The 23984-nt window shown below is 41.1% G+C and overlaps 1 protein-coding gene across 3 annotated transcripts in view; it reads left to right on the top strand.

Moving 5' to 3' along the window:
- The window catches only part of RCBTB2 (RCC1 and BTB domain containing protein 2), a 125498-nt gene extending 103942 nt beyond the window's left edge, over positions 1–21556 (top strand). For 2 of the 3 annotated variants that reach the window (XM_069758299.1, XM_069758300.1), the window contains exons 11-12: positions 17278–17408; positions 18230–21556. In XM_069758299.1, the coding sequence (XP_069614400.1) occupies positions 17278–17408; positions 18230–18370 (272 nt within the window). In that variant the 3' untranslated portion in view covers positions 18371–21556. The remainder of the gene's footprint in view (positions 1–17277; positions 17409–18229) is intronic. The other variant, XM_069758302.1, reaches the window with a different exon arrangement.
- The last annotated feature ends 2428 nt before the right edge of the window (positions 21557–23984 follow it).

Here is a 23984-nt window from a genome sequence, read left to right as displayed (position 1 = left end):
TTCTGTGAAGCACTTGGGGGTTCAAAGTCCTCACCACACATCTAGATTAGTTCCTTTGGGGGTCTAGTTTCCAAAATGGTGTCATTTCTGGGGGATCTCCAATGTTTAGGCACACAGGGGCTCTCCAAACGTGACATGGTGTCCGCTAATGATTGGAGCTAATTTTCCATTTAAAAAGCCAAATGGCGTGCCATCCCTTCCGAGCCCTGCCGTGCGCCCAAACAGTGGTTTACCCCCACATATTGGGTATCTGCGTACTCAGGACAAACAGGACAACAATATTTGGGGTCCAATTTCTCCTATTATCCTTGGCAAAATAGGAAATTCCAGGCTAAAAAAATCATTTTTGAGGAAAGAAAAATTATTTTTTATTTTCATGGCTCTGCGTTATAAACTTCTGTGAAGCACCTGGGGGTTTAAAGTGCTCAATATGCATCTAGATAAGTTCCTTGGGTGGTCTAGTTTCCAAAATGGGGTCACTTGTGGGGGAGCTCCAATGTTTAGGCACACAGGGGCTCTCCAAACGCGACATGGTGTCCGCTAACAATTGGAGCTAATTTTCCATTCAAAAAGTCAAATGGCGCGCCTTCCCTTCCGAGCCCTGCCGAGTGCCCAAACAGTGGTTTACCCCCACATATGAGGTATCGACGTACTCGGGAGAAATTGCCCAACAAATTTTATGATCCATTTTACCCTACTGCCCATGTGAAAATGAAAAAATTGAGGCGAAAATAATTTTTTTGTGAAAAAAAAAAAGTACTTTTTCATTTTTACAGATCAATTTGTGAAGCACCTGAGGGTTTAAAGTGCTCACTAGGCATCTAAATAAGTTCCTTGGGGGGGTCTAGTTTCCAAAATGGGGTCACTTGTGGGGGAGCGCCAATGTTTAGGCACACAGGAGCTCTCCAAACGCGACATGGTGTCCGCTAACGATGGAAATAATTTTTCATTCAAAAAGTCAAATGGCGCTCCTTCCCTTCCGAGCCTTACCATGTGCCCAAACAGTGGTTTACCCCCACATGTGAGGTATTGATGTACTCAGGAGAAATTGCCCAACACATTTTAGGATCCATTTTATCCTGTTGCCCATGTGAAAATGAAAAAATTGAGGCTAAAAGAATTTTTTTGTGAAAAAAAAGTACTTTTTCATTTTTACGGATTAATTTGTGAAGCACCTGGGGGTTCAAAGTGCTCACTATGCATCTAGATAAGTTCCTTGGGGCGTCTAGTTTCCAAAATGGGGTCACTTGTGGGGGAGCTCCAATTTTTAGGCACACGGGGGCTCTCCAAACGTGACATGGTGTCCGCTAAAGAGTGGAGCCAATTTTTGATTCAAAAAGTCAAATGGCGCTCCTTCCCTTCCAAGCCCTGCCGTGCGCCCAAACAGTGGTTTACCCCCACATATGAGGTATCAGCGTACTCAGGACAAATTGGACAACAACTTTCATGGTTCAGTTTCTCCTTTTACCATTGTGAAAATAAAAAAAATTGTTGCTAAAAGATAATTTTTGTGACTAAAAAGTTAAATGTTCATTTTTTCCTTCCATGTTGCTTCTGCTGCTGTGAAGCACCTGAAGGGTTAATAAATTTCTTGAATGTGGTTTTGAGTACCTTGAGGGGTGCAGTTTTTAGAATGGTGTCACTTTTGGGTATTTTCAGCCATATAGACCCCTCAAACTGACTTCAAATGTGAGGTGGTCCCTAAAAAAAATGGTTTTGTAAATTTCGTTGTAAAAATGACAAATCGCTGGTCAAATTTTAACCCTTATAACTTCCTAACAAAAAAAAATTTTGTTTCCAAAATTGTGCTGATGTAAAGTAAACATGTGGGAAATGTTATTTATTAACTATTTTGTGTCACATATCTCTCTGGTTTAACAGAATAAAAATTCAAAATGTGAAAATTGCGAAATTTTCAAAATTTTCGCCAAATTTCCGTTTTTATCACAAATAAACGCAGAATTTATTGACCTAAATTTACCACTAACATGAAGCCCAATATGTCACGAAAAAACAATCTCAGAACCGCTAGGATCCGTTGAAGCGTTCCTGAGTTATTACCTCATAAAGGGACACTGGTCAGAATTGCAAAAAACGGCAAGGTCTTTAAGGTCAAGATAGGCTGGGTCATGAAGGGGTTAAAGTAGCAAGAACTAGTTTAGGTAGAAATTTAATTTAAATCACTGATTTAAATCAAGCCTTACTGACTAGTGATTTAAATCAGTTAGATTTAAATCAAATCCACCCTGGTGGGATCAGAGATGAAAAAGCAAATGTGTGCTGTTTTTTTTCCCCCCCTCTTTCCCTTTCTCCTTCCTTTCCCCTTCACTTACTGGGTTTGCAAAAAAAAGAGAGAGATGGTAAAAACGTATAATTGAGTATTAGTTCTTACTTTGCGTGATTTGTGTAGATGCACATTCACAATTCCTTCTGTTACAGCTAGGAATGGTTATTTCCCTGAGTTTTAACGATCCTTCCTGTTTAAACAGATTTGCAAACTTTATGGTCTGTGATCTAGATGGATATACATATAGTGAATTCAATGCTGTTGGTTATACTCCGGATACAGAAGAATAGTGGAACAATGTGAACTTTGCAGGAATGGGATACTGTTGAGCTGGTTAAATGGTGCTGTAATTAAGACAAATGTTACATATGTATAGGTTTGGACAGAGGCTTTCCTGATTCACTAGATATATCTATTATGCTGATTCCACAAGTTGTGTGCATACATATGTGATCAGGATGTACTCACTGTTTTCCTTAATGGCGGAATGCCGTGAACCCTGGGGTAGCGGGCATGCTGCTGTGATGGTGCGGTCAGCTGGGAGAGACGTAGCGGCAGGAGCCGCTAGACCGCGAGAACCTCGTTGCTTCCGGCCAGGGAGCACAGCGAGGTGGCAGTAAAGGGTGGTGGGTGGAGCTATAGGTGACGTCACCGAGCTACGGAGCCAGAGGAGATAGATACGATATGGGCAGTAAACCAACGCGTTTCAAGGGCTCTAGCTTTCTTCATCAGGATTGTTAGTGCCCGCATCCAAACCTACCCTTTACATATAGATATAGACATACCCCTTTATAGAGATCTGTCCTCTCCCTTGTGCTATTCCCCATTAATTATTCAATTCCTTTCTGGGAATTATCTGGAGCGCCAGTGTTTCTTCCATTTCTATATATAGTCTTTTCTTCTGTGTTTAAAGGGACACTGTCACCTGAATTTGGAGGGAACAATCTTCAGCCATGGAGGCGGGGTTTGGGGGTTTTTGATTCACCCTTTCCTTACCCGCTGGCTGCATGCTGGCTGCAATATTGGATTGAAGTTCATTCTCTGTCCTCCATAGTACACGCCTGCGCAAGGCAAGATTGCACCTTGTGCAGGCATGTACTACGGAGGACAGAGAATGAACTTCAATCCCATATTGCAGCCAGCATGCAGCCAGCGGGTAAGGAAAGGGTGAATCAAAAACCTCAAAACCCCGCCTCCATGGCTGAAGATTGTTCCCTCCAAATTCAGGTGACAGTGTCCCTTTAATCACATAGGCTGCTCCATCATGGCCATCGATGCCCTCAAAAGAGATAGGGACTTCCGGTGCAATTACATCCAAAAACAGTTCTCCCACAGCAAAAACTGCACCACAAACCGAAATCAAAATGAAATTAAGAATCTACTTCGAGCATTGGAGAAACAACTAATACTTGAAATAAGAGATATGTGGGAGGTGGCTTTATTGTAGAAATACGTCGAAGCTGGCACAGTCCCTAGGGGTCTTAAAATCTACAAAACACTTGCAGGTGACTTTAGGAAAAACTATTTTCAAGTTTCTCCATTCTGCCTGTATGGTGGGGTCACCAATCAGGCCATGCAGTTTATTATTGACAAACTATTGTCAAACCTTAGCAAGACTAGTTCCACGATCTCTCAACTCTTTAACCAACTAGACGCTTTTAATCATGATGATAGTATTTATGATTTTACTTCCAACATCATGTATAAATTAAAAGAAAAAGAGATCATAATTTAAAAAAAAATTAGAAAACTTGCCCGTGATAATATCCCACTGGCAGAAATACCAGCATCCGTGTTACCAGAAAGTTATGAAGAACCTAATGAAGGTTCAGTAACCAAGTTTTTAACCTTAGACGAACTAAACTTAACCTCCACCCATAACACAATGGATGCGTCACTGGTCTTTTCAACATATAGCAACTCCACACAGTATACGCCAGTATCTACTCGGAATAGCAACAACCCGACACACACCGATTCACCTCAGGATGAGGCACTAGCATATAGTACACAATCCAATGGGGTGGGCTCTTTACCACTAGAATCTCCAATTCTAGAATCAATTGGAATCCCAACCCAAAATCGTTTTTTTCAATTAACCTTACAGGTTGGGGAGCCAAACAACGTGGAGGAATGGGAACAGTCTACTCCATCCACATCTCCATATCGGAGATCACCCTCTAAAACAACTGAGAATGGACACAACAGACCAAATCGGAACTTTTTAAAAACAAATAATTCCTTCAAAAAACGTATACAGGCAACTAATTCAAGAAAAATCCCGAATAGGCCCATTGTAGGTACAGGTAACCCCAACAATAAAAATACCCATTCCAAAACACACATGGCCATGAATCAGGATTGTTTTCGGGTAAGAAGTTTAAGGCCGGGATCACACATGCGAGAAACACGTCCGTGTCTCACATGTGAAATCCAAGCTCTGGCGCCGGCACTCCAGAGCAGAGCGGAGCGGAGCGTGCGGCTCCATGTGTTGCTATGCGGCCGCACGCTCCGCTCCGAAGTGCCGGAACCAGAGCTTGGATTTCACATGCGAGACACGGACGTGTTTCTCGCATGTGTGATCCCGGCCTAAAACAAAAAGAGGCAAGAGGGGTGGGAAACTCGCCCAAAATAAAACAATAAAAAACTGTACAAATAGTGTGAATAATCAAAAAAATTTTCAACCTAAGCTCTCATGAACTATCACTCTTGCAAAAGGGTCTGAAATTCGCTCCTACCTCCACTGCCAATCCATTCAATTTATATGTAAGCACAAAACATTTTTTTGCAATAAATCTTGCAATAAAAAATATATACCGTATATATATTTTACAGAAAAATGCTACCAACCCTAGTACACACTATTCAACTCTAACCACCACCTCAGATTATGTCCATACCAACCTTTCACAACGATCAGCGTTTAACCCAGTTCAGGAATACTTTTAAAGCTTTTGAAATCATGATCACTAAGGATATTAAGAAATTAAGCAATAAATGCCAGAAATTCACATATCACAACCTGAACTGTCAAAGACAATCGGTTATTGATCTCCAAGAAAATAATGGGATAATCATCCGTCCGGCAGACAAGGGGGGTGGCATTGTGGTAATGGACCATTCCGTGTACCACAAGGAATCATTGAGACTTCTGAATGATACTATCACCTATAGAAAAATTCACTCAGACCCCACGCGACCATTCACTAAGAAACTCAATACACTAGCTGTAAATGGGAAATCTTTGGGCATCCTAACCAAAAAAGAATGTCAATTCATCAACAATAAAACCCCTAGTGTAGCAATCTTTTACCTCATTCCCAAGATCCACAAAAACACAACACACCCCCTGGTAGGCCAATCATCTCTGGCATCAACTGCTTAACAGCTAATTTGTCACACTATGTAGACTCACACCTACAACGGTGCATGCCACTAATACCGGCATATTTAAAAGATACAAATCACACGCTACAAATCCTAAACCAACTAGAATGGTGTAAAAACTTCATTTTAGGAACATTAGACATTAAATCCCTTTACACTGTAATTGATCATGGAAAGGGCTGCCAGGCTGCAAAATTTTACCTCCAGGCACTTGGGCTATACAGAGAATCACAAATTGAATTTATTTTGGATAGCATTGAGTTCATACCTAAAATAGTTGTTTTAAAATGAAGATCAAAACTATCTTCAAACGCACAGGACCGCGATGGGTACGCGTTTCGCGCCCGGATATGCAAACCTCTATGTAGGCAAATGGGAGGACAACCATATATATAAAAGCAGCACTCTGCGGACAGGACTAACCTTATGGCGCCGCTTCATTGAATACGTCATATTCATTTGGAATGGTCCAGCCGCAACCCTACATTCATTTCCCTCAAGCCTAAACACCAATGAATACAGTCTAGAATTCACACCAACTGTAAGCAAAACAAGTGTAAACTTCCTGGATTTAACCATCTGTGTAGAAAATAACAAATTGATAACTAACTGTTTCCGCAAGGACGTAGACTCCAACAGCTTTATTCACATGACCAGCTGTCACCTTCCTATCTTGCTAATGAACATCCCAAGGGGTCAATACATGCGTATCAGACGCAATTGCACCAACATAAAAGATTACCATGTTGAAAGTAACCGTTTAACAGCTGAACTTTTAGAGAAGGGGTATGACCCGCTAACCCTAAGTCAATCTAATAATGAAGTAATACACATGTCTAGGGAAGCTATGATATACAAACCCAACAAGAATCCTGGCTCATCCACAATCCAGGAACAGATAAACCGGTTACCCATTATTACCCAATTCCATGCTGGATATAGGAAGTTCAACAATATAATCCGCAGGCATTGGCCCGTACTTCAGGAGGATAAATGTATTGGGGATCTACTACCTCAAAACCCAAGGTTTATGTACACAAAAGCCCAAAATTTAGGTTTCCTATTCGCTCCCACTACTGAGCCAATATTGTGCAACCTCAAGAAGATGAGCAAGCATCCAACAAGTAAAACTATGGGTTTCACATCATGCGGCAAATGCTCCTGCTGCAAATGCACGAACTGTGGCAAAAAAACCTACACGTCTTTTTTGGATGCAAACAACATCCATAAATAGTCAATCAAGTCCGCAATAACATGTGACTCAGTGGGGGTCATTTACATTCTCAGATGCCCATGTGAAAAAATCTACGTTGGTTGCACAAAAAGGCCCCTTAAGGTCCGTATCAAGGAACACTTGGACAACATCAAAAAGGGCTTTATGGGACATCCCTTATCACAACATTTTTATGAGAAACACAATAACTCGTGTAAGGGAATCTCCTTTTTTGGCATCCAAACTGTACATAAAAATCCAAGCGGTGGTGATTACATTAAAGTAATGTCAAGTGCAGAATCTAAGTGGATCTTCTCCTTGGATAGCCTAGCACCCAAAGGGTTAAATCAGGAGATGGAGCTTTATGCCATTTATTGATATATTTTTTTTATATTTTATTCCACGAAACTTTGCTTCTCAGGGCATAAGTTGCAGAATCTAACACCATAAGTTTTAATATCAATTCACCTGAGAGAAGTGTAAAACAACAAACCCAACCAGTTATAATAGGGTAAACTGGTAAGCGTATATGCAGGAACACGCACCCAGCTGTTGGAAAGTTCCAACAGTTTATCATTATCCAGAGCTGTGCAGATAGGATTCATAATGTGGTATAATCCACTTTGTATTTTTTAATAGGTCACGCGCATATATATATGGTATACCTTTTTTTTTTTTATTGAGGAAGCAAAACCTTATTTTAATCATGTTCAATCTGGTTTAATTAGGTATTAATAAAGTATTTTATTGTTTAACAATGATAAATGTAAGGTTATACACATGGGAAGAAGGAATCAATATCACCATTACACACTGAATGGGAAACCACTGGGTAAATCTGACAGGGAGAAGGACTTGGGGATCCTAGTTAATGATAAACTTACCTGGAGCAGCCAGTGCCAGGCAGCAGCTGCCAAGGCAAACAGGATCATGGGGTGCATTAAAAGAGGTCTGGATACACATGATGAGAGCATTATACTGCCTCTGTACAAATCCCTAGTTAGACCGCACATGGAGTACTGTGTCCAGTTTTGGGCACCGGTGCTCAGGAAGGATATAATGGAACTAGAGCGAGTACAAAGGAGGGCAACAAAATTAATAAAGGGGATGGGAGAACTACAATACCCAGATAGATTAGCGAAATTAGGATTATTTAGTCTAGAAAAAAGACGACTGAGGGGCGATCTAATAACCATGTATAAGTATATAAGGGGACAATACAAATATCTCGCTGAGGATCTGTTTATACCAAGGAAGGTGACAGGCACAAGGGGGCATTCTTTGCGTCTGGAGGAGAGAAGGTTTTTCCACCAACATAGAAGAGGATTCTTTACTGTTAGGGCGGTGAGAATCTGGAATTGCTTGCCTGAGGAGGTGGTGATGGCGAACTCAGTCGAGGGGTTCAAGAGAGGCCTGGATGTCTTCCTGGAGCAGAACAATATTGTTTCATACAATTATTAGGTTCTGTAGAAGGACGTAGATCTGGGGATTTATTATGATGGAATATAGGCTGAACTGGATGGACAAATGTCTTTTTTCAGCCTTACTAACTGTTACTATGTTACATTTTTTAGCAACTTTGTTATATATCATCTAGAATTCACATTCCCAGTCCTCATTAGTAGTTAGCTCAATCAACACACACGGTTGAGCATATAAACACACATTAACACACATGTTTAATCTGCTTGCAATCAAGCACTTGAATGATCCCAAATTGGATCCTTAACCCCTCTGTGACCTTAGACGTACTATCCCGTCGAGGTGCCCTGGGCTTATCTGACCCTGGACGGGATAGTACGTCATAGCCGATCGGCCGCGCTCACGGGGGGAGCGCGGCCGATCGCGGCCGGGTGTCAGCTGCTTATCGCAGCTGACATCCGGCACTATGTGCCAGGAGCGGTCACGCACCGCCCCCGGCACATTAACCCCTGGCACACCGCGATCAAAGATGATCGCGATGTGCCGGCGGTGCAGGGAAGCACCGCGCAGGGAGGGGGCTCCCTGCGGGCTTCCCTGAGCCCCCCGCAGCAACGCGATGTGATCGCGTTGCTGCGAGGGTCTCCTCACCTCCCTCCCTGCTCGAGCCCCGGATCCAAGATGGCCGCGGATCCGGGTCCTGCAGGGAGGGAGGTGGCTTCACAGAGCCTGCTTAAAGCAGGCACTGTGAAGGCTGCAGCGCTGCATGTCAGATCAGTGATCTGACAGAGTGCTGTGCAAACTGTCAGATCACTGATCTGTGATGTCCCCCCCTGGGACAAAGTAAAAAAGTAAAAAAAAATTTTTCCAAATGTGTAAAAAAAATTAAAAAAAATATTCCAAAATAATGAAAAAAAAAAAAAAAATATTATTCCCATAAATACATTTCTTCATCTAAATAAAAAAAAAAAACCAATAAAAGTACACATATTTAGTATCGCCGCGTCCGTAACGACCCGACCTATAAAACTGTCCCACTAGTTAACCCCTTCAGTAAACACCGTAAGAAAAAAAAAAAAAAAACGAGGCAAAAAACAACGCTTTATTATCATACCGCCGAACAAAAAGTGGAATAACACGCGATCAAAAGGACAGATATAAATAACCATGGTACCGCTGAAAGCGTCATATTGTCCCGCAAAAAAAGAGCCGCCATACAGCATCATCAGCAAAAAAATAAAAAAGTTATAGTCCTGAGAATAAAGCGATGCAAAAATAATTATTTTTTCTGTAAAATAGTTTTTATCGTATAAAAGCACCAAACCATAAAAAAATGATATAAATGAGGTATCGCTGTAATCGTACTGACCCGAAGAATAAAACTGATTTATCAATTTTACCAAACGCGGAACGGTATAAACGCCTCCCCCAATAGAAATTCATGAATAGCTGGCTTTTGGTCATTCTTCCTCACAAAAATCGGAATAAAAAGCGATTAAAAAATGTCACGTGCCCAAAAATGTTTTCAATAAAAACGTCAACTCGTCCCACAAAAAACAAGACCTCACATGACTCTGTGGACCAAAATATGGAAAAATTATAGCTCTCAAAATGTGGTATTGCAAAAAATATTTTTTGCAATAAAAAGGGTCTTTCAGTGTGTGACGGCTGCCAATCATAAAAATCCGCTAAAAAACTCGCTATAAAAGTAAATCAAACCCCCCTTCATCACCCCCTTAGTTAGGGAAAAATAAAAAAAAATGTATTTATTTCCATTTTCCCATTAGGGCTAGGGTTAGGGCTAGGGTTAGGGCTAGGGTTGGGGCTACAGTTAGGGTTGGGGCTAAAGTTAGGGTTAGGGTTTAGATTACATTTACAGTTGGGAATAGGGTTGGGATTAGGGTTAGGGGTGTGTCAGGGTTAGAGGTGTGGTTAGGGTTACCGTTGGAATTAGGGTTAGGGGTGTGTTTAGATTAGGGTTTCAGTTATAATTGGGGGGTTTCCACTGTTTCGGCACATCAGGGGCTCTCCAAACACGACATGGCGTCCGATCTCAATTCCAGCCAATTCTGCGTTGAAAAAGTAAAACAGTGCTCCTTCCCTTCCGAGCTCTCCTGTGTGCCCAAACAGGGGTTTACCCCAACATATGGGGTATCAGCGTACTCAGGACAAATTGGACAACAACTTTTGTGGACCAATTTCTCCTGTTACCCTTGGGAAAATACAAAACTGGGGGCTAAAAAATAATTTTTGTGGGAAAACAAAAAGATTTTTTATTTTCACGGCTCTGCGTTATAAACTGTAGTGAAACACTTGGGGGTTCAAAGTTCTCACAACACATCTAGATAAGTTCATTGAGGGGTCTAGTTTCCAATATGGGGTCACTTGTGGGGGGTTTCTACTGTTTAGGTACATTAGGGGCTCTGCAAACGCAATGTGACGCCTGCAGACCAATCCATCTAAGTCTGCATTCCAAATGATGCTCCTTCCCTTCCGAGCCCTCCCATGCGCCCAAACGGTGGTTCCCCCCCACATATCGGGTATCAGCGTACTCAGGACAAATTGGACAACAACATTTAGGGTCCAATTTCTCCTGCTAACCTTGGAAAAATACAAAACTGGGGGCTAAAATATAATTTTTGTGGAAAAAAAAATATTTTTTATTTGCATGGCTCTGCGTTATAAACTGTAGTGAAATACTTGGGGGTTCAAAGCTCTCACAACACATCAAGATGAGTTCCTTAGGGGGTCTACTTTCCAAAATGGTGTCACTTGTGGGGGGTTTCTACTGTTTAGGTACATTAGGGGCTCTGCAAACGCAATGTGACGCCTGCAGACCATTCCATCTAAGTCTGCATTCCAAATGGCGCTCCTTCCCTTCCGAACCCTCCCATGCGCCCAAACGGTGGTTCCCCCCCACATATGGGGTATCAGCGTACTGAGGACAAATTGGACAACAACTTTTGGGGTCCAATTTCTCCTGTTACCCTAGGGAAAATACAAAACTGGGGGCTAAAAAATAATTTTTGTGGGAAAAAAATTTTGTTTTATTTTTATGGCTCTGCATTATAAACTTCTGTGAAGCCCTTGGTGGGTCAAAGTGCTCACCACACATCCAGATAAGTTCCTTAGGGGGTCTACTTTCCAAAATGGTGTCACTTGTGGGGGGTTTCAATGTTTAGGCACATCAGTGGCTCTCCAAACGCAACATGGCGTCCCATCTCAATTCCTGTCAATTTTGCATTGAAAAGTCAAACGGCGCTCCTTCCCTTCCGAGCTCTCCCATGCGCCCAAACAGTGGTTTACTGCCACATATGGGGTATCAGCGTACTCGGGACAAATTGGACAACAACTTTTGAGGTCCAATTTCTTCTCTTACCCTTGGAAAAATAAAAAATTGGGGGCAAAAATATAATTTTTGTGAAAAAATATGATTTTTTATTTTTACGGTTCTGCATTATAAACTTCTGTGAAGCACTTGGTGGGTCAAAGTGCTCACCACACATCCAGATAAGTTCCTTAGGGGGTCTACTTTCCAAAATGGTGTCACTTGTGGGGGGTTTCAATGTTTAGGCACATCAGTGGCTCTCCAAACGCAACATGGCGTCCCATCTCAATTCCTGTCAATTTTGCATTGAAAAGTCAAATAGCGCTCCTTCCCTTCCGAGCTCTCCCATGCGCCCAAACAGTGGTTTACTGCCACATATGGGGTATCAGCGTACTCAGGACAAATTGGACAACAACTTTTTGGGTCCAATTTCTCCTGTTACCCTTGGTAAAATAAAACAAATTGGAGCTGAAGTAAATTTTTTGTGTAAAAATGTTAAATGTTCATTTTTATTTAAACATTCCAAAAATTCCTATTAAACACCTGAAGGGTTAATAAACTTCTTGAATGTGGTTTTGAGCACCTTGAGGGGTGCAGTTTTTAGAATGGTGTCACACTTGGGCATTTTCTATCATATAGACCCCTCAAAATGACTTCAAATGAGACGTGGTCCCTAAAAAAAAATGGTGTTGTAAAAATGAGAAATTGCTGGTCAACTTTTAACCCTTATAACTCCCTAACAAAAAAAAAAATTGGTTCCAAAATTATGCTGATGTAAAGGAGACATGTGGGAAATGTTACTTATTAAGTATTTTGTGTGACATATCTCTGTGATTTAATTGCATAAAAATTCAAAGTTTGAAAATTGCGAAATTTTCAAAATTTTCGCCAAATTTCCGTTTTTTTCACAAATAAACGCAGGTACTATCAAAGAAATTTTACCACTATCATGAAGTACAATATGTCACGAGAAAACAATGTCAGAATCACCAGGATCCGTTGAAGCGTTTCGGAGTTATAACCTCATAAAGGGACAGTGGTCAGAATTGTAAAAATTGGCCTGGTCATTAACGTGCAAACCACCCTTGGGGGTAAAGGGGTTAATTGAATAATTAATGGAGAATAGCACAAGGGAGAGGACAAATCTCTATATGTAAAGGCTAGAGCCCTTGAAACGCGTTGGTTTACTGCCCATATCGTATCTATCTCCTCTGGCTCCGTAGCTCGATGACGTCACCTATAGCTCCGCCCACCACCCTTTACCGCCACCTCACTGTTGCTTCCGGCCGGGGTTCTCGCGGTCTAGCGGCTCCTGCCCGCTACCCAGGGATCACGGCATTCCGCCATTAAGGAAAACAGTGAGTATATCCTGATCACATATGTATGCACACAACTTGTGGAATCAGCATAATAGATATATCTAGTGAATCAGGAAAGCCTCTGTCCAAACCTATACATATGTAACATTTGTCTTAATTACAGCACCATTTAACCAGCTCAACAGTATCCCATTCCTGCAAAGTTCACATTGTTCCACTATTATTCTGTATCCTGAGTATAACCAACAGCATTGAATTCACTATATGTATATCTATCTAGATCATAGACCATAAAGTTTGCAAATCTGTTTAAACAGGAAGGATCGTTAAAACCCAGGGAAATAACCATTCCTAGCTGTAACAGAAGGAATTGTGAATGTGCATCTACACAAATCGCGCAAAGTGAGTAAGAACTAATACTCACATATACATTTTTACCATCTCACTCTTTTTTTTTTTTTGCAAACCCAGTAAGTGAAGGGGGAAGGAAGGAGAAAGGGAAAGAGGGGGAAAAAAAACCAGCACACATTTGCTTTTTCATCTCTGATCCCACTACGAACTCAAAACAGGTTCTACACGTAACCATCTATGGCAAAAAAACAGTAAGTGGCTTGAACCTATATATTTATTTTCTCTCATACCAGTTGCTATCCCTTTTGCATTGTCCCTTTTGTGTAGATAGCGCAGGTGAAACTCGCGTATTAACTAGTTATACACTCAACAGGTCCACACAGAACCTGTAACAATCACCAGCAGCACTCCACACTGAGCAATTAGTTCTTTTTCTCGCCCCACTTCCCCCTCCCTTTCTGGGAATTATCTGGAGCGCCAGTGTTTCTTCCATTTCTATATAGAGTTTTGTTAATAAATTTGTGATTTTATCGCCCCTGGTCCGATATCCAATGTTGTCTTCCCATAGTTATTAGCGCTTAGATCCACACTATGCCCCAGTACGCACACAAAAGGGGACGGAGTTATATTGACCAAATAAACGCTGTTTAATAATCTCTAGTACCCTCTTCCTGAAAGGTTCCAAATTAGGACAGGACCTCATACGCAATTATTGCTGGATGCGTTTTACATCTAGAACTTAAAGGATTTGACCGCAACCCTATGACAGATAAAAACTGAGGGGTTCTGTATACTTTGGTGTAACACATCCAGGTGAGATAATCAGAGATTAATTACCAGAATTCTTATTAGAAAATATTTAAAAATTATCATAGCTCAATGAGGAGGCTTTTAAGACAGAAAAAGAAAAATATCACTGCAAAAAGATATGGATTGTACAAATAAGTATGGTTGTACAATTATTGTTACATATGACACCGTCTACAATAACACAAAATATATCTCAAAAATATTCATTTTGGGATAAATAATCCTGGATTGACTAACTATATGAACATCATGATCCAATTCGACAAAAAATATTGAATATCCGAAAAATCTACAACTAGTATTGGCTACAGTAAATAGTCAAATATAACAGATCAATGTTGCAACAATGGAAGCAGAAATAAAGTGCATGTGTCGACTGCCTGGGAACCAATCATGCACGAAGCATAATGAACGAGATAGTATGAGTTAATGTAAGTGAATATAAAGTGCACTGCTTTCCCACGTTAGGCCACGTTCACACGATCAGTATTTGGTCAGTATTTTACCTCAGTATTTGTAAGCCAAAACCAGAAGTGGTGACTTTTCCTCTGATTGTTCCACTCCTGGTTTTGGCTTGCAAATGCTGACGTAAAAAACTGACCAAATACTGAACGTGTGACCATGTCCTTAATGATAAAGTTTTCAGTGAGGCCGGCGTCACACTAGCGAGTTTTACGGACATATGAGTGCATAAAATACGTCCGTAAAACACGCATTACACACGGCCCAATTATTCTCTATGCCCCAGCTCCTATCTGCCGTATTTTACTGATCTGTATTACACGGCTTTCTACGGCCGTAGAAAATCGCAGCATGCTGCGTTTGTCACCGTATTGCGCAAAAAAATCGCCAATGAAAGTCTATGGAAGCCAGAAAAATATGGATTACACACGGACCAGCAGTGTGACTTGCGAGAAATACACAGCGGTGTTAGAGAGAAAAGCCGGTAATTCATTGCGGTGTACAGTAAAATCACACTGACAGCTTACAGTAGAATAGGTAGAATAAATGTGTACACATAGAATAGGTATATATGTGTATATATATATGTATATATGTATATATATATATATATATATATATATATATATATATATATATATATATATATATATATATATATATATATATATGTCAGTGAGACACATATATATATATATATATGTCAGTGAGACACATATATGTATATACGGTATATTATTATTTCGTACAGCGCTAGATAGCAAAAGCCGGCAGTTGAATTACCAGCTTCAAAGCTATCATCTTCCTAAACCCGACATATGAGACATGGTTTACATACAGTAAACCATCTCATATCCCTATTTTTTTTTGCATATTCCACACTACTAATGTGGCTAAAAACATCTGCCCCCAGCCACCCCAGAAAAGGCACATCTGGAAGATGCGCCTATTCTGGCACTTGGCCACTCTCTTCCCATTCCCGTGCAGCAGTGGGATATGGGATAATGAAGGGTTAATGCCACCTTGCTATTGTAAGGTGACATTAAGCCAAATTAATAATGGAGAGGCGTCAATTATGACACCTATCCATTATTAATCCAATAGTAGTAAAGGGTTAAAAAAACCACATTGTTAAAAATTATTTTAATGAAATAAACACAAAAGTTGTTGTAATATTTTATTCTACGCTCAATTCATCTGAAGACCCTCGCTCTGTAACAAAGAAAAAATAATAAACCAACAATATACATACCTTCCGAAGATCTGTAACGTCCCATGATGTAAATCCATCTGAAGGGCTTAAAATATTTTACAGCCAGGAGCTCTGCTAATGCAGCAGTGCTCGTGGCTGCAAAACCCCGAATGAATGTAAAGTAGGTCAATGACCTATATTTATCTTCATTTGCGGTGAGGCGCCCTCTGCTGGTTGTCCCTCGAGCGTGGGAACTTTCCTAGAAAGCTCCCAGGCTCGAGTTCATATAAGAACAACCAGGGCGCCCTCTGCTGGGTGTCCTCATATGAACTCGAGCCTGGGAGCTTTCTAGGAAAGTTCCCACGCTCCAGGAACAGGCAGCAGAGGGCGCCTCACCGCAAATGAAGGTAAATATAGGTCATTGACCTACTTAACCTTCATTCCCCGGGGTTTTGCAGCCAGGAGCACCGCTGCATTAACAGAGCTCCTGGCTGCAAAATGTTTTAACCCCTTCAGATAGATTTACATCGTGGGACCTTACAGATCTTCGGAAGGTATGTATATTGTTGGTTTATTATTTTTACTTTGTTACAGAGCGAGGGTCTTCAGAAGGATTGAGCGAAGAATAAATTATTACAACAACCTTTGTTTTTATTTCATTAAAATGATTTTTAATCATGTTTTTTTTTTAACCCTTTACTAGTATTGGATTAATAATGGATAGGTGTCATAATTGACGCCTCTCCATTATTAATTTGGCTTAATGTCACCTTACAATAGCAAGGTGGCATTAACCCTTCATTACCCCATATCCCACCGCTACACGGGAATGGGAAGAGAGTGGCCAAGTGCCAGAATAGGCGCATCTTCCAGATGTGCCTTTTCTGGGGTGGTTGGGGGCAGATGTTTTTAGCCAGGGGGGGCCAATAACCTTGGACCCTCTCCAGGCTATTAATATCTGCCCTCAGTCACTGGCTTTACTACTCTGGCGGAGAAAATTGCGCGGGAGCCCACGCCAATTTTTTCCGCCATTTAACCCTTTAATAGCTAGAACGGCCAAATTTTGCATATACACACTACTAACATTAGTAGTGTGGAATATGCAAAAAAAATGGTGATATGAGATGGTTTACTGTATGTAAACCATGTCTCATATCATGTCAGGTTTAGGAAGGAGATAGCAAAAGCCGGTAATTGAATTACCGGCTTCCCAAGTATGAAGGAGACCTTAGGATACATTTCCATGGAGCCTTTCCGCTGCAGACCTCTGACAGTGGTGAAATCCTATGCTGCGGATTTGTCGCAAACTTTATTCTATTCCCCACTTTGTTTAACCCGTGAGGTTACACACAGGGTTTTCAGGGCCAGGTTTTCCATAGTTCCTGCTCTTTCAGAAAAACACAAATAATACATTTACAGTAAATTCTGTATTTCTCACAATGAAATGTTACAAAGTTCTGAGCATTATAGGCTGAGATTAGTTTTCCTTCTTGGTTTCTTTTTTTGCAGGACTCCTGGAGCTAGCTACATTGTATAGAGAAAATAGACTGAAGCAGCTATGCCAGCAGACCATAAAACAAGGTATCTGTGAAGACAATGCGGTGGTACTTCTGTCAGCTGCTGTTAAGTATGATGCTCAGGTACAAGGAAATCTCTTTATATGTTGAAACCAAGATTAAATTATCATCTGTATAATTTCACTTCATATCCAGACCACAATGGATTGAAGTCGCACTTTATTTCAAAGGACACTAGAGCTGGATCTCTTCAGGATCTGCCATCAGTGAGGGGCCAACTATTGAGACTGACAACCCTTCCTTGACAAAATCCTTTAAGTGAAAAGGGCTGTAGCATTGTGTGGGAGAAAAGCCAGAGACTCTGGTGTGCTTTTACCTAGAACCTGGTCCTCAACACTGATGGTATATTGTGGCAATAAGTCCTGGTGGCAATAGTTGGCTAGGTGCCAATCGATTAAAACAAGTGACGTTACTAACAAAGGACTAACTAGGATGTGAGTGTCTTTCTGATGTCTGAATGACTGTCAGAGCATCTTAAAGTGGTTGTCCACTACTTGGATATTGTTGGCGTATCCTCATTGATATCAGATCATGGACTGATTCCCGCGCCCCCCCCCCCCACTGATCAGCTGTTTGCCAGGCTAGTGGTGACCAGAGCTGGAACAGTACGGCACTGTGCAACGACTGTTCACTGGTGTGGAAGACCAGATCCTATTCCCATTAGGAGCTGATCAACCCTTGTAATTCTCCTGTGCCATAAACAAAGCCGTCTTCTAGGACCAGACTGCTTTCGTCTTTGATGCAGATTATTGTACATTTGCTTTAATTCAAGGATTATTTTGCAACTTGAATTGTTCTGTTGAATCTTACATTGTAAGGACAAAATAAACCCCAGCTCCTGTAATTTATAAATTCTGTTTCTACAACAAGTCATTTGTTTTTAGGACCTGGAAGAGTTCTGCTTCAGATTCTGCATAAATCATATGACTATGGTTACCCAGACGGACGCCTTTGTTAATATGGACATTGATCTCCTAAAGATCTTTATCAATAAAGCAAGCAAAGCCGGAGCCTTCAAGAACTGACTGGCATCTTCTGACGATGGTGCTTAATTTGTAGCTAAACCTAAATTACAAGAAATTGATGTATTTACTTTTTGATCAGATGACAATGTATCAATACTTAAAATCAGATTTCTTGTCAATTTTAATCTGGCATTAGTGTTTCAAAGCATTTTCCAATGTCCATGCAATTGTGAAACCTCCTAGGCGCAACAGAAAATTGGTAAATTGTAAACCTTGTTCTACATGATTTTGGTCTTAGGGATATAGAGATTTACAATTTTTTAGACATATGTACAGGTATGTATATGTATATAGCAGTCTGGTTCATTATGTTCTTCTGAATGTGGGTATTGTGTCGGCATTTATAGATTTCTAACTTTGGTATGCAGCCAGGATTCTATTTTCACTACCTGTGCTGCACTGTAATTATAGTTTGTGTGTACCAGAGTTTTTAGGGATATCTGACGTTGAGCAGGGGCACCATATCGCAATTATTAGGAGCCAACTTTTGCGGAGTAGGGACACATTGGGAATTACTAGGCAATTTATAGTCCCCTTACACCCTACCTTGTTTACTTTTTTAGGGGTTTAATAGACTCTGTATATTTATATGGATAGTTGCTGGAAGATTGGTGTGCACTCGGTCAAAGTGTTGAGTTGCAGGTGGAATGGGGCCTGAGACCCTACAACCAAGGATAGAGATTCACCGCACACTTTGTTGCATACTTCAAGGTCACAATTAATTTTATTTGTTTGCACGAAATAAAGAAACCTGCATCACCAAAAAACAAAGTAAGGACAATTCCACCCAACTGGGGTCTTAATCACAATGTCATTTGGTAGTTGAAATGGAAGGGATAAATTTGAAGTGGAAGAGTTGCAGTTACTTCTGTGTTATTCTGGTTTTCTTGGCGCTCCTGTGCCTTTGTTTGTGCCGGAGCGCCAAGAAAACCAGAACACAGCAGTAACTGCAACTCTTCCCCTTCAAATATATCCCTTCCATTTCAAGTACCAAACGACATTGTGATAAAGACCCCAGTTGGGTTGAATTGTCCTTACTTTGCATACTTCAAGGTCACAATTAACTTTTGTTTGTTTTTTGGTGATGCAAGTTTCTTTATTTTGTGCGAATAGAGTGTGCGGTGAATCTCTCTACCCTTATTTATATGGATACACACCTCTCTAAAAATGAAAAATTATAGCGTTTTATAGATAATCTCTAAACTATAACTTTTAAAGATTTTCTTTGTGTTTACACCAGAAATGTGGTGTAAACACATTAATTAATTGCCCCTCCCCACAGTCTTCAGGATACTAAATAAACTTGTTTGCATGAGGCAATATTTTCAATGGAAGAATTTGTCCGTGCTCTAATCCACAATTCTCTGCAGAAAATAATTCCCCCAGATGATGATTCTTATCGACCAGAAAGGGAGGCGTTTTTGAGGTTTACATAAAGAAGCATATGCCAGAAATGTAGTGCACATTTTTGTTCTGTATGATCAGTTTACGGTCACAATCTTGGTGTTACTTTACACATCTTTGAAAATGTATTGAGATTTTGAATATTAACTACTTTTCAATGAAAAGTGCAAGATCAGCAGAAATAACCTTGTCTCTGTCTCGGTGGACCATTGCCACATCTACACCAAGATCTAGTTGCATATGAGGATCTTAGTGTGGTATTTTTGTATTGCACATCGAACAGAGGTCTTCTGTGTTAGTGGCTCATGGGATGGTTCTGGATTGTGAAACAACATATCGTCTGATAGCTAGCTTTTAAAGCTGTTGCCCATGACGCACACAAACCCCTTCTCCATCATCATGGTTCCCCATGTAAAATAACAGCAGCTATATTTACCTCTGGTGCCAGCTCTGTTCCAGCGAGGCTCTCCCAGGGGATTGTGTGACATATAATGTCATGTGAGCCCTGCACCCAGTCAGCGGTCGCTGCACTCTAACTTTCTTTGGACAAAACTGACACCCAGAAATGAGAACTGTTCCTGCTGTCTGACTTCCTCTGGATGTATGGATGTACCGTAACCGACATCCAAAAGAAGTGTGAGGGAAGTGGCCGCTGAACCCGTGGCTCATGTGAAAAAACAAGATTACGTGAGCTCCGGGAGAGCAGGCACAGACATTGCCCGCAGCCGAGAAGAGTATAGCTGCTATTGAGGTATGTGCACATGTTGCAGACTTGACTGTGGAATTTTCTGTGCAGATTCTGTATCTCTTGGCAGAATACGCAGGTCAAAATCTGCGTGTTTTTGTTGCGGATTCTATGCGTTTCTACCCCTGCAGATTTCTATTATGGAATGGGTGCAGAAATGCTGCAGATCCGCACAAGTGACGTGGTCCTTTTTTTTTTTTTTAATCCGCTGCGTTTTCCATACCATTAGCACAGCATTTTTTGCCATTGATTTACATTGTACTGTAAATCACTTGTGGAACTGCAGCGTTTCTGCGTGGAAAAAAACGCTGCGGATCCGCAGGAAATCCGCAACGTGTGCACATAGCCTTATTTTACAGATGAACTATAGTGATTCGAGAAGGGGTTGTTGAACTTGTGGTCAACCCCTTTAATATGTGAAAGGGCAATGGACTGCAAATCGTTTTATAATTATACTAGTTAATCTTTCTGATGCAAGAAAGGAAGGAGCTCATCTATGTTAGTAGAAGAAGCTTAGATTGGATGGGTAAACTGTTTGGACCTAGAACCTCAAATAATCCTTGACATGCTCTATCAAATGAACAGTAAATGCACTATTTGATCTTCATTGTTGCACTAGTGTAATTTCTAATAATCTAGGAGAAACTAACAAGGTTTAGTAACTTTTGAGTCGGTGCTTTGAGCAACACATTTTGTTTTTACCATAGAGTAGGGTGGTTATGTATAGCAGTTTAGTACTCGCCACTTCCCACCTTATAAAGTCATAACTGCCCCACACAGGGTTTATTGCTATTTTACCAAGGATCATGGAAACCAAAATGTATCCCACTAAATTGATTTTACATATAATTGCTCAATATTCACTTTATCAATAAACATAAAATACTTATTTTGCACTAATAGAAGGCAAACTTATTTAGAACTGGAAAATAGGAGCCTGTAATGTATAATCTGTACGTAAGCAGTTGCTGACTTTTCAGTGTCCTTCTTTTGATAATTGTTTGTTTTCTATGATAATAAAACTTATTATGAAAGCAGTGTTTTTTCTTGACTATGTAAATTACTATTTACACTTACCAGGTTTTTTGCGGCCTGTTATTGCGGCCCGTATTGCTGCAGTTTTCAAGGTCTGCCGCAATTACAGACCGCAAAAAACTTGCAGATCACTGTTTTTCTGGTTTCCAATACTATGGAAAACGTATTGGAAAAAAAAGACGTTCCGCAAAACAGGAAGTCACGGTGCACTGCAAAAACAAGCTTACGTTTCTGCGGCCCCATTGATTTTTCAATGGGGCAGTGTCCGTAAGCCATGAAAAATATCGAGCAAGCTCGATATTTTTTCACTGATGTAAATACGGCTCTATGGCTCTCCTATGATTTTTGGCAGCCTGTTTTTGCGGCCCCATTGAAATCTATTGAGGCCGCAAAAACACGGCAAGTGTAAAAGAAGCCTAAAACATAATTTCAAAATTGTAAATTTACAATACCAATTAGGTATGCCAGTGTGGGGGCAAGGGTATGTGCACACGTAGAAAGGAGGTCTGCGGATTTTTCCGCAGTGGATTTTAGAAATCCGCAGGTATCAAGCACTGCGTTTTACCTGCGGATTTACCGTGGTTTTTATGTGGATTCCACCTGCGGTTTTACACCTGTGGATTCCTATTGAGGAGCAGGTGTAAAACCACTGCGGAATCCGGACAAAGAATTGACATGCTGCAGAATGTAAACCACAGCGTTTCTGCAGCATGAGCACTGCGGATTGCGGTTCCATAGGTTTACATTGTACTGTAAATGCGGATTTTGCTGCGGGTCCGCAGCAATTTTTCATGCAACGTGTGCACATGGCCTAAAGCTCCTGCAATATAAGAGTAACAAGTCCAATCCCCAGCTATTTTGCCTTGGACTGGACTTCTGTATGCTACATAGCGCTCATGAAGCGCCAAAGAAGTGTCTTCTGGCAAAGCCGCTGGATCCTAGAAGTCCTCACTAGTGTTGATCGAGCATTGAAATGCGTCTGCCTTGCACCACACGAGTAGCAAGCATTTTTCTGGAGGATGGAAAAATTCTCTTGATTAGGAAATTAAAAAAATCAACAAGCATTTATTAGAATTTAGATTAATACACAAATCCTAGTGTCAAATATATGAAATCAAGATTGGTTTTCTTGCTATTGATTCACAGGAGAAAGAATAGGCCATTGCTCTATCAGATCCTGGGGTATAGAGGTAATTTTACTGAGAAATGTTGTTCATAGGCGAGAAAATGGTAGTTACTTACCGATAATGGTATTTCTCTGATCCCATGATGGCACCACGGAGAGAGGGGTCCGCCCCCAGGGACAGGAAACCTACAGGTGAAAAAAGGGCGTACCTCTCTCCCACATCAGTTGGATTACAGAGCCTTATACAGAACTTCAGCTGCAACTCAATATTTGCACACATTAAACTTAACCAATTTAACTTAACAGAGGCACCGTCGCTAAAGCTAATTATTAATATATATTACAATGTGCACACCTGTGTGTGAAAAGGGAGGGAATATACGGGTGCCATCATGGGATCAGAGAAATACCGTTATCGGTAAGTAACTACCATTTTCTCTATCCCCATGATGGCACTACGGAGAGATTTGCATAGATAGTAACTCTTTGGGAGGGACCACTGCCTCTAGAACCCTTCGCCCAAAGGTAGGATCAGAGCAGGTCAAGTCTAGACGGTAATGTTTGAAAAATGTAGACTGAGAGGACCAAGTGGCCGCTCTACATATCTGTTGTATCGAAGCGCCAGCTCTCTCTGCCCAGGATGATGCCACTGCTCTGGTCGAATGAGCCTTTATATTCTCCGGGATGGCTGTCCCGCAGGATGAGTAGGATAGGGCGATGGCGTCTCTTATCCATCTCGCTAACGTGGCTTTCGATGCTTTTTGTCCCTTCCGTGGACCCTGGAAGCAGACAAACAGAGCCCTATCCTTCCTGCACTCCCTAGTGGCTGATAGATATTGGATCAGACATCTTTTTATGTCTAGGGTGTGCAGTGTTTTTCCCCCCTCATTTTTAGGGCTGGGACAAAAGGAGGGCAAAGAGATCTCTTGCGTTCTATGAAATTGTGACGCTATTTTAGGGAGGTAAGCCGGGTCAGTTTTAAGAATGACTCTGTCCTCTATTATTTGAGTAAAGGGTGGGCATGCCGATAACGCTTGTATATCGCTGACACGACGAGCCGAGGTCAGGGCCACTAGGAGTGTGGTTTTTAGAGATAAGATCTTTATTTAATGGCACTTCTGCCAGAGGCTCAAAGGGAGGTTTGGTTAGGGCATTTAAAACAAGGTTTAGATCCCAAGGAGAATTGTGGAGGGGGATAGGCCTGGACCTACTTGAGGCTTTAATAAATCTCATGACCCAGCGATTTCTGGCCAAATCATAATTATACGAAGCTCCCAAGGCTGCTACCTGAACCTTTAGAGTAT

Source organism: Ranitomeya imitator, chromosome 3, assembly GCF_032444005.1.
Source record: "Ranitomeya imitator isolate aRanImi1 chromosome 3, aRanImi1.pri, whole genome shotgun sequence".
Classification (NCBI taxonomy): domain Eukaryota; kingdom Metazoa; phylum Chordata; class Amphibia; order Anura; family Dendrobatidae; genus Ranitomeya; species Ranitomeya imitator.
Note: the sequence above shows the minus strand (reverse complement) of the source record. Positions and strands in the feature narration are given on the sequence as shown.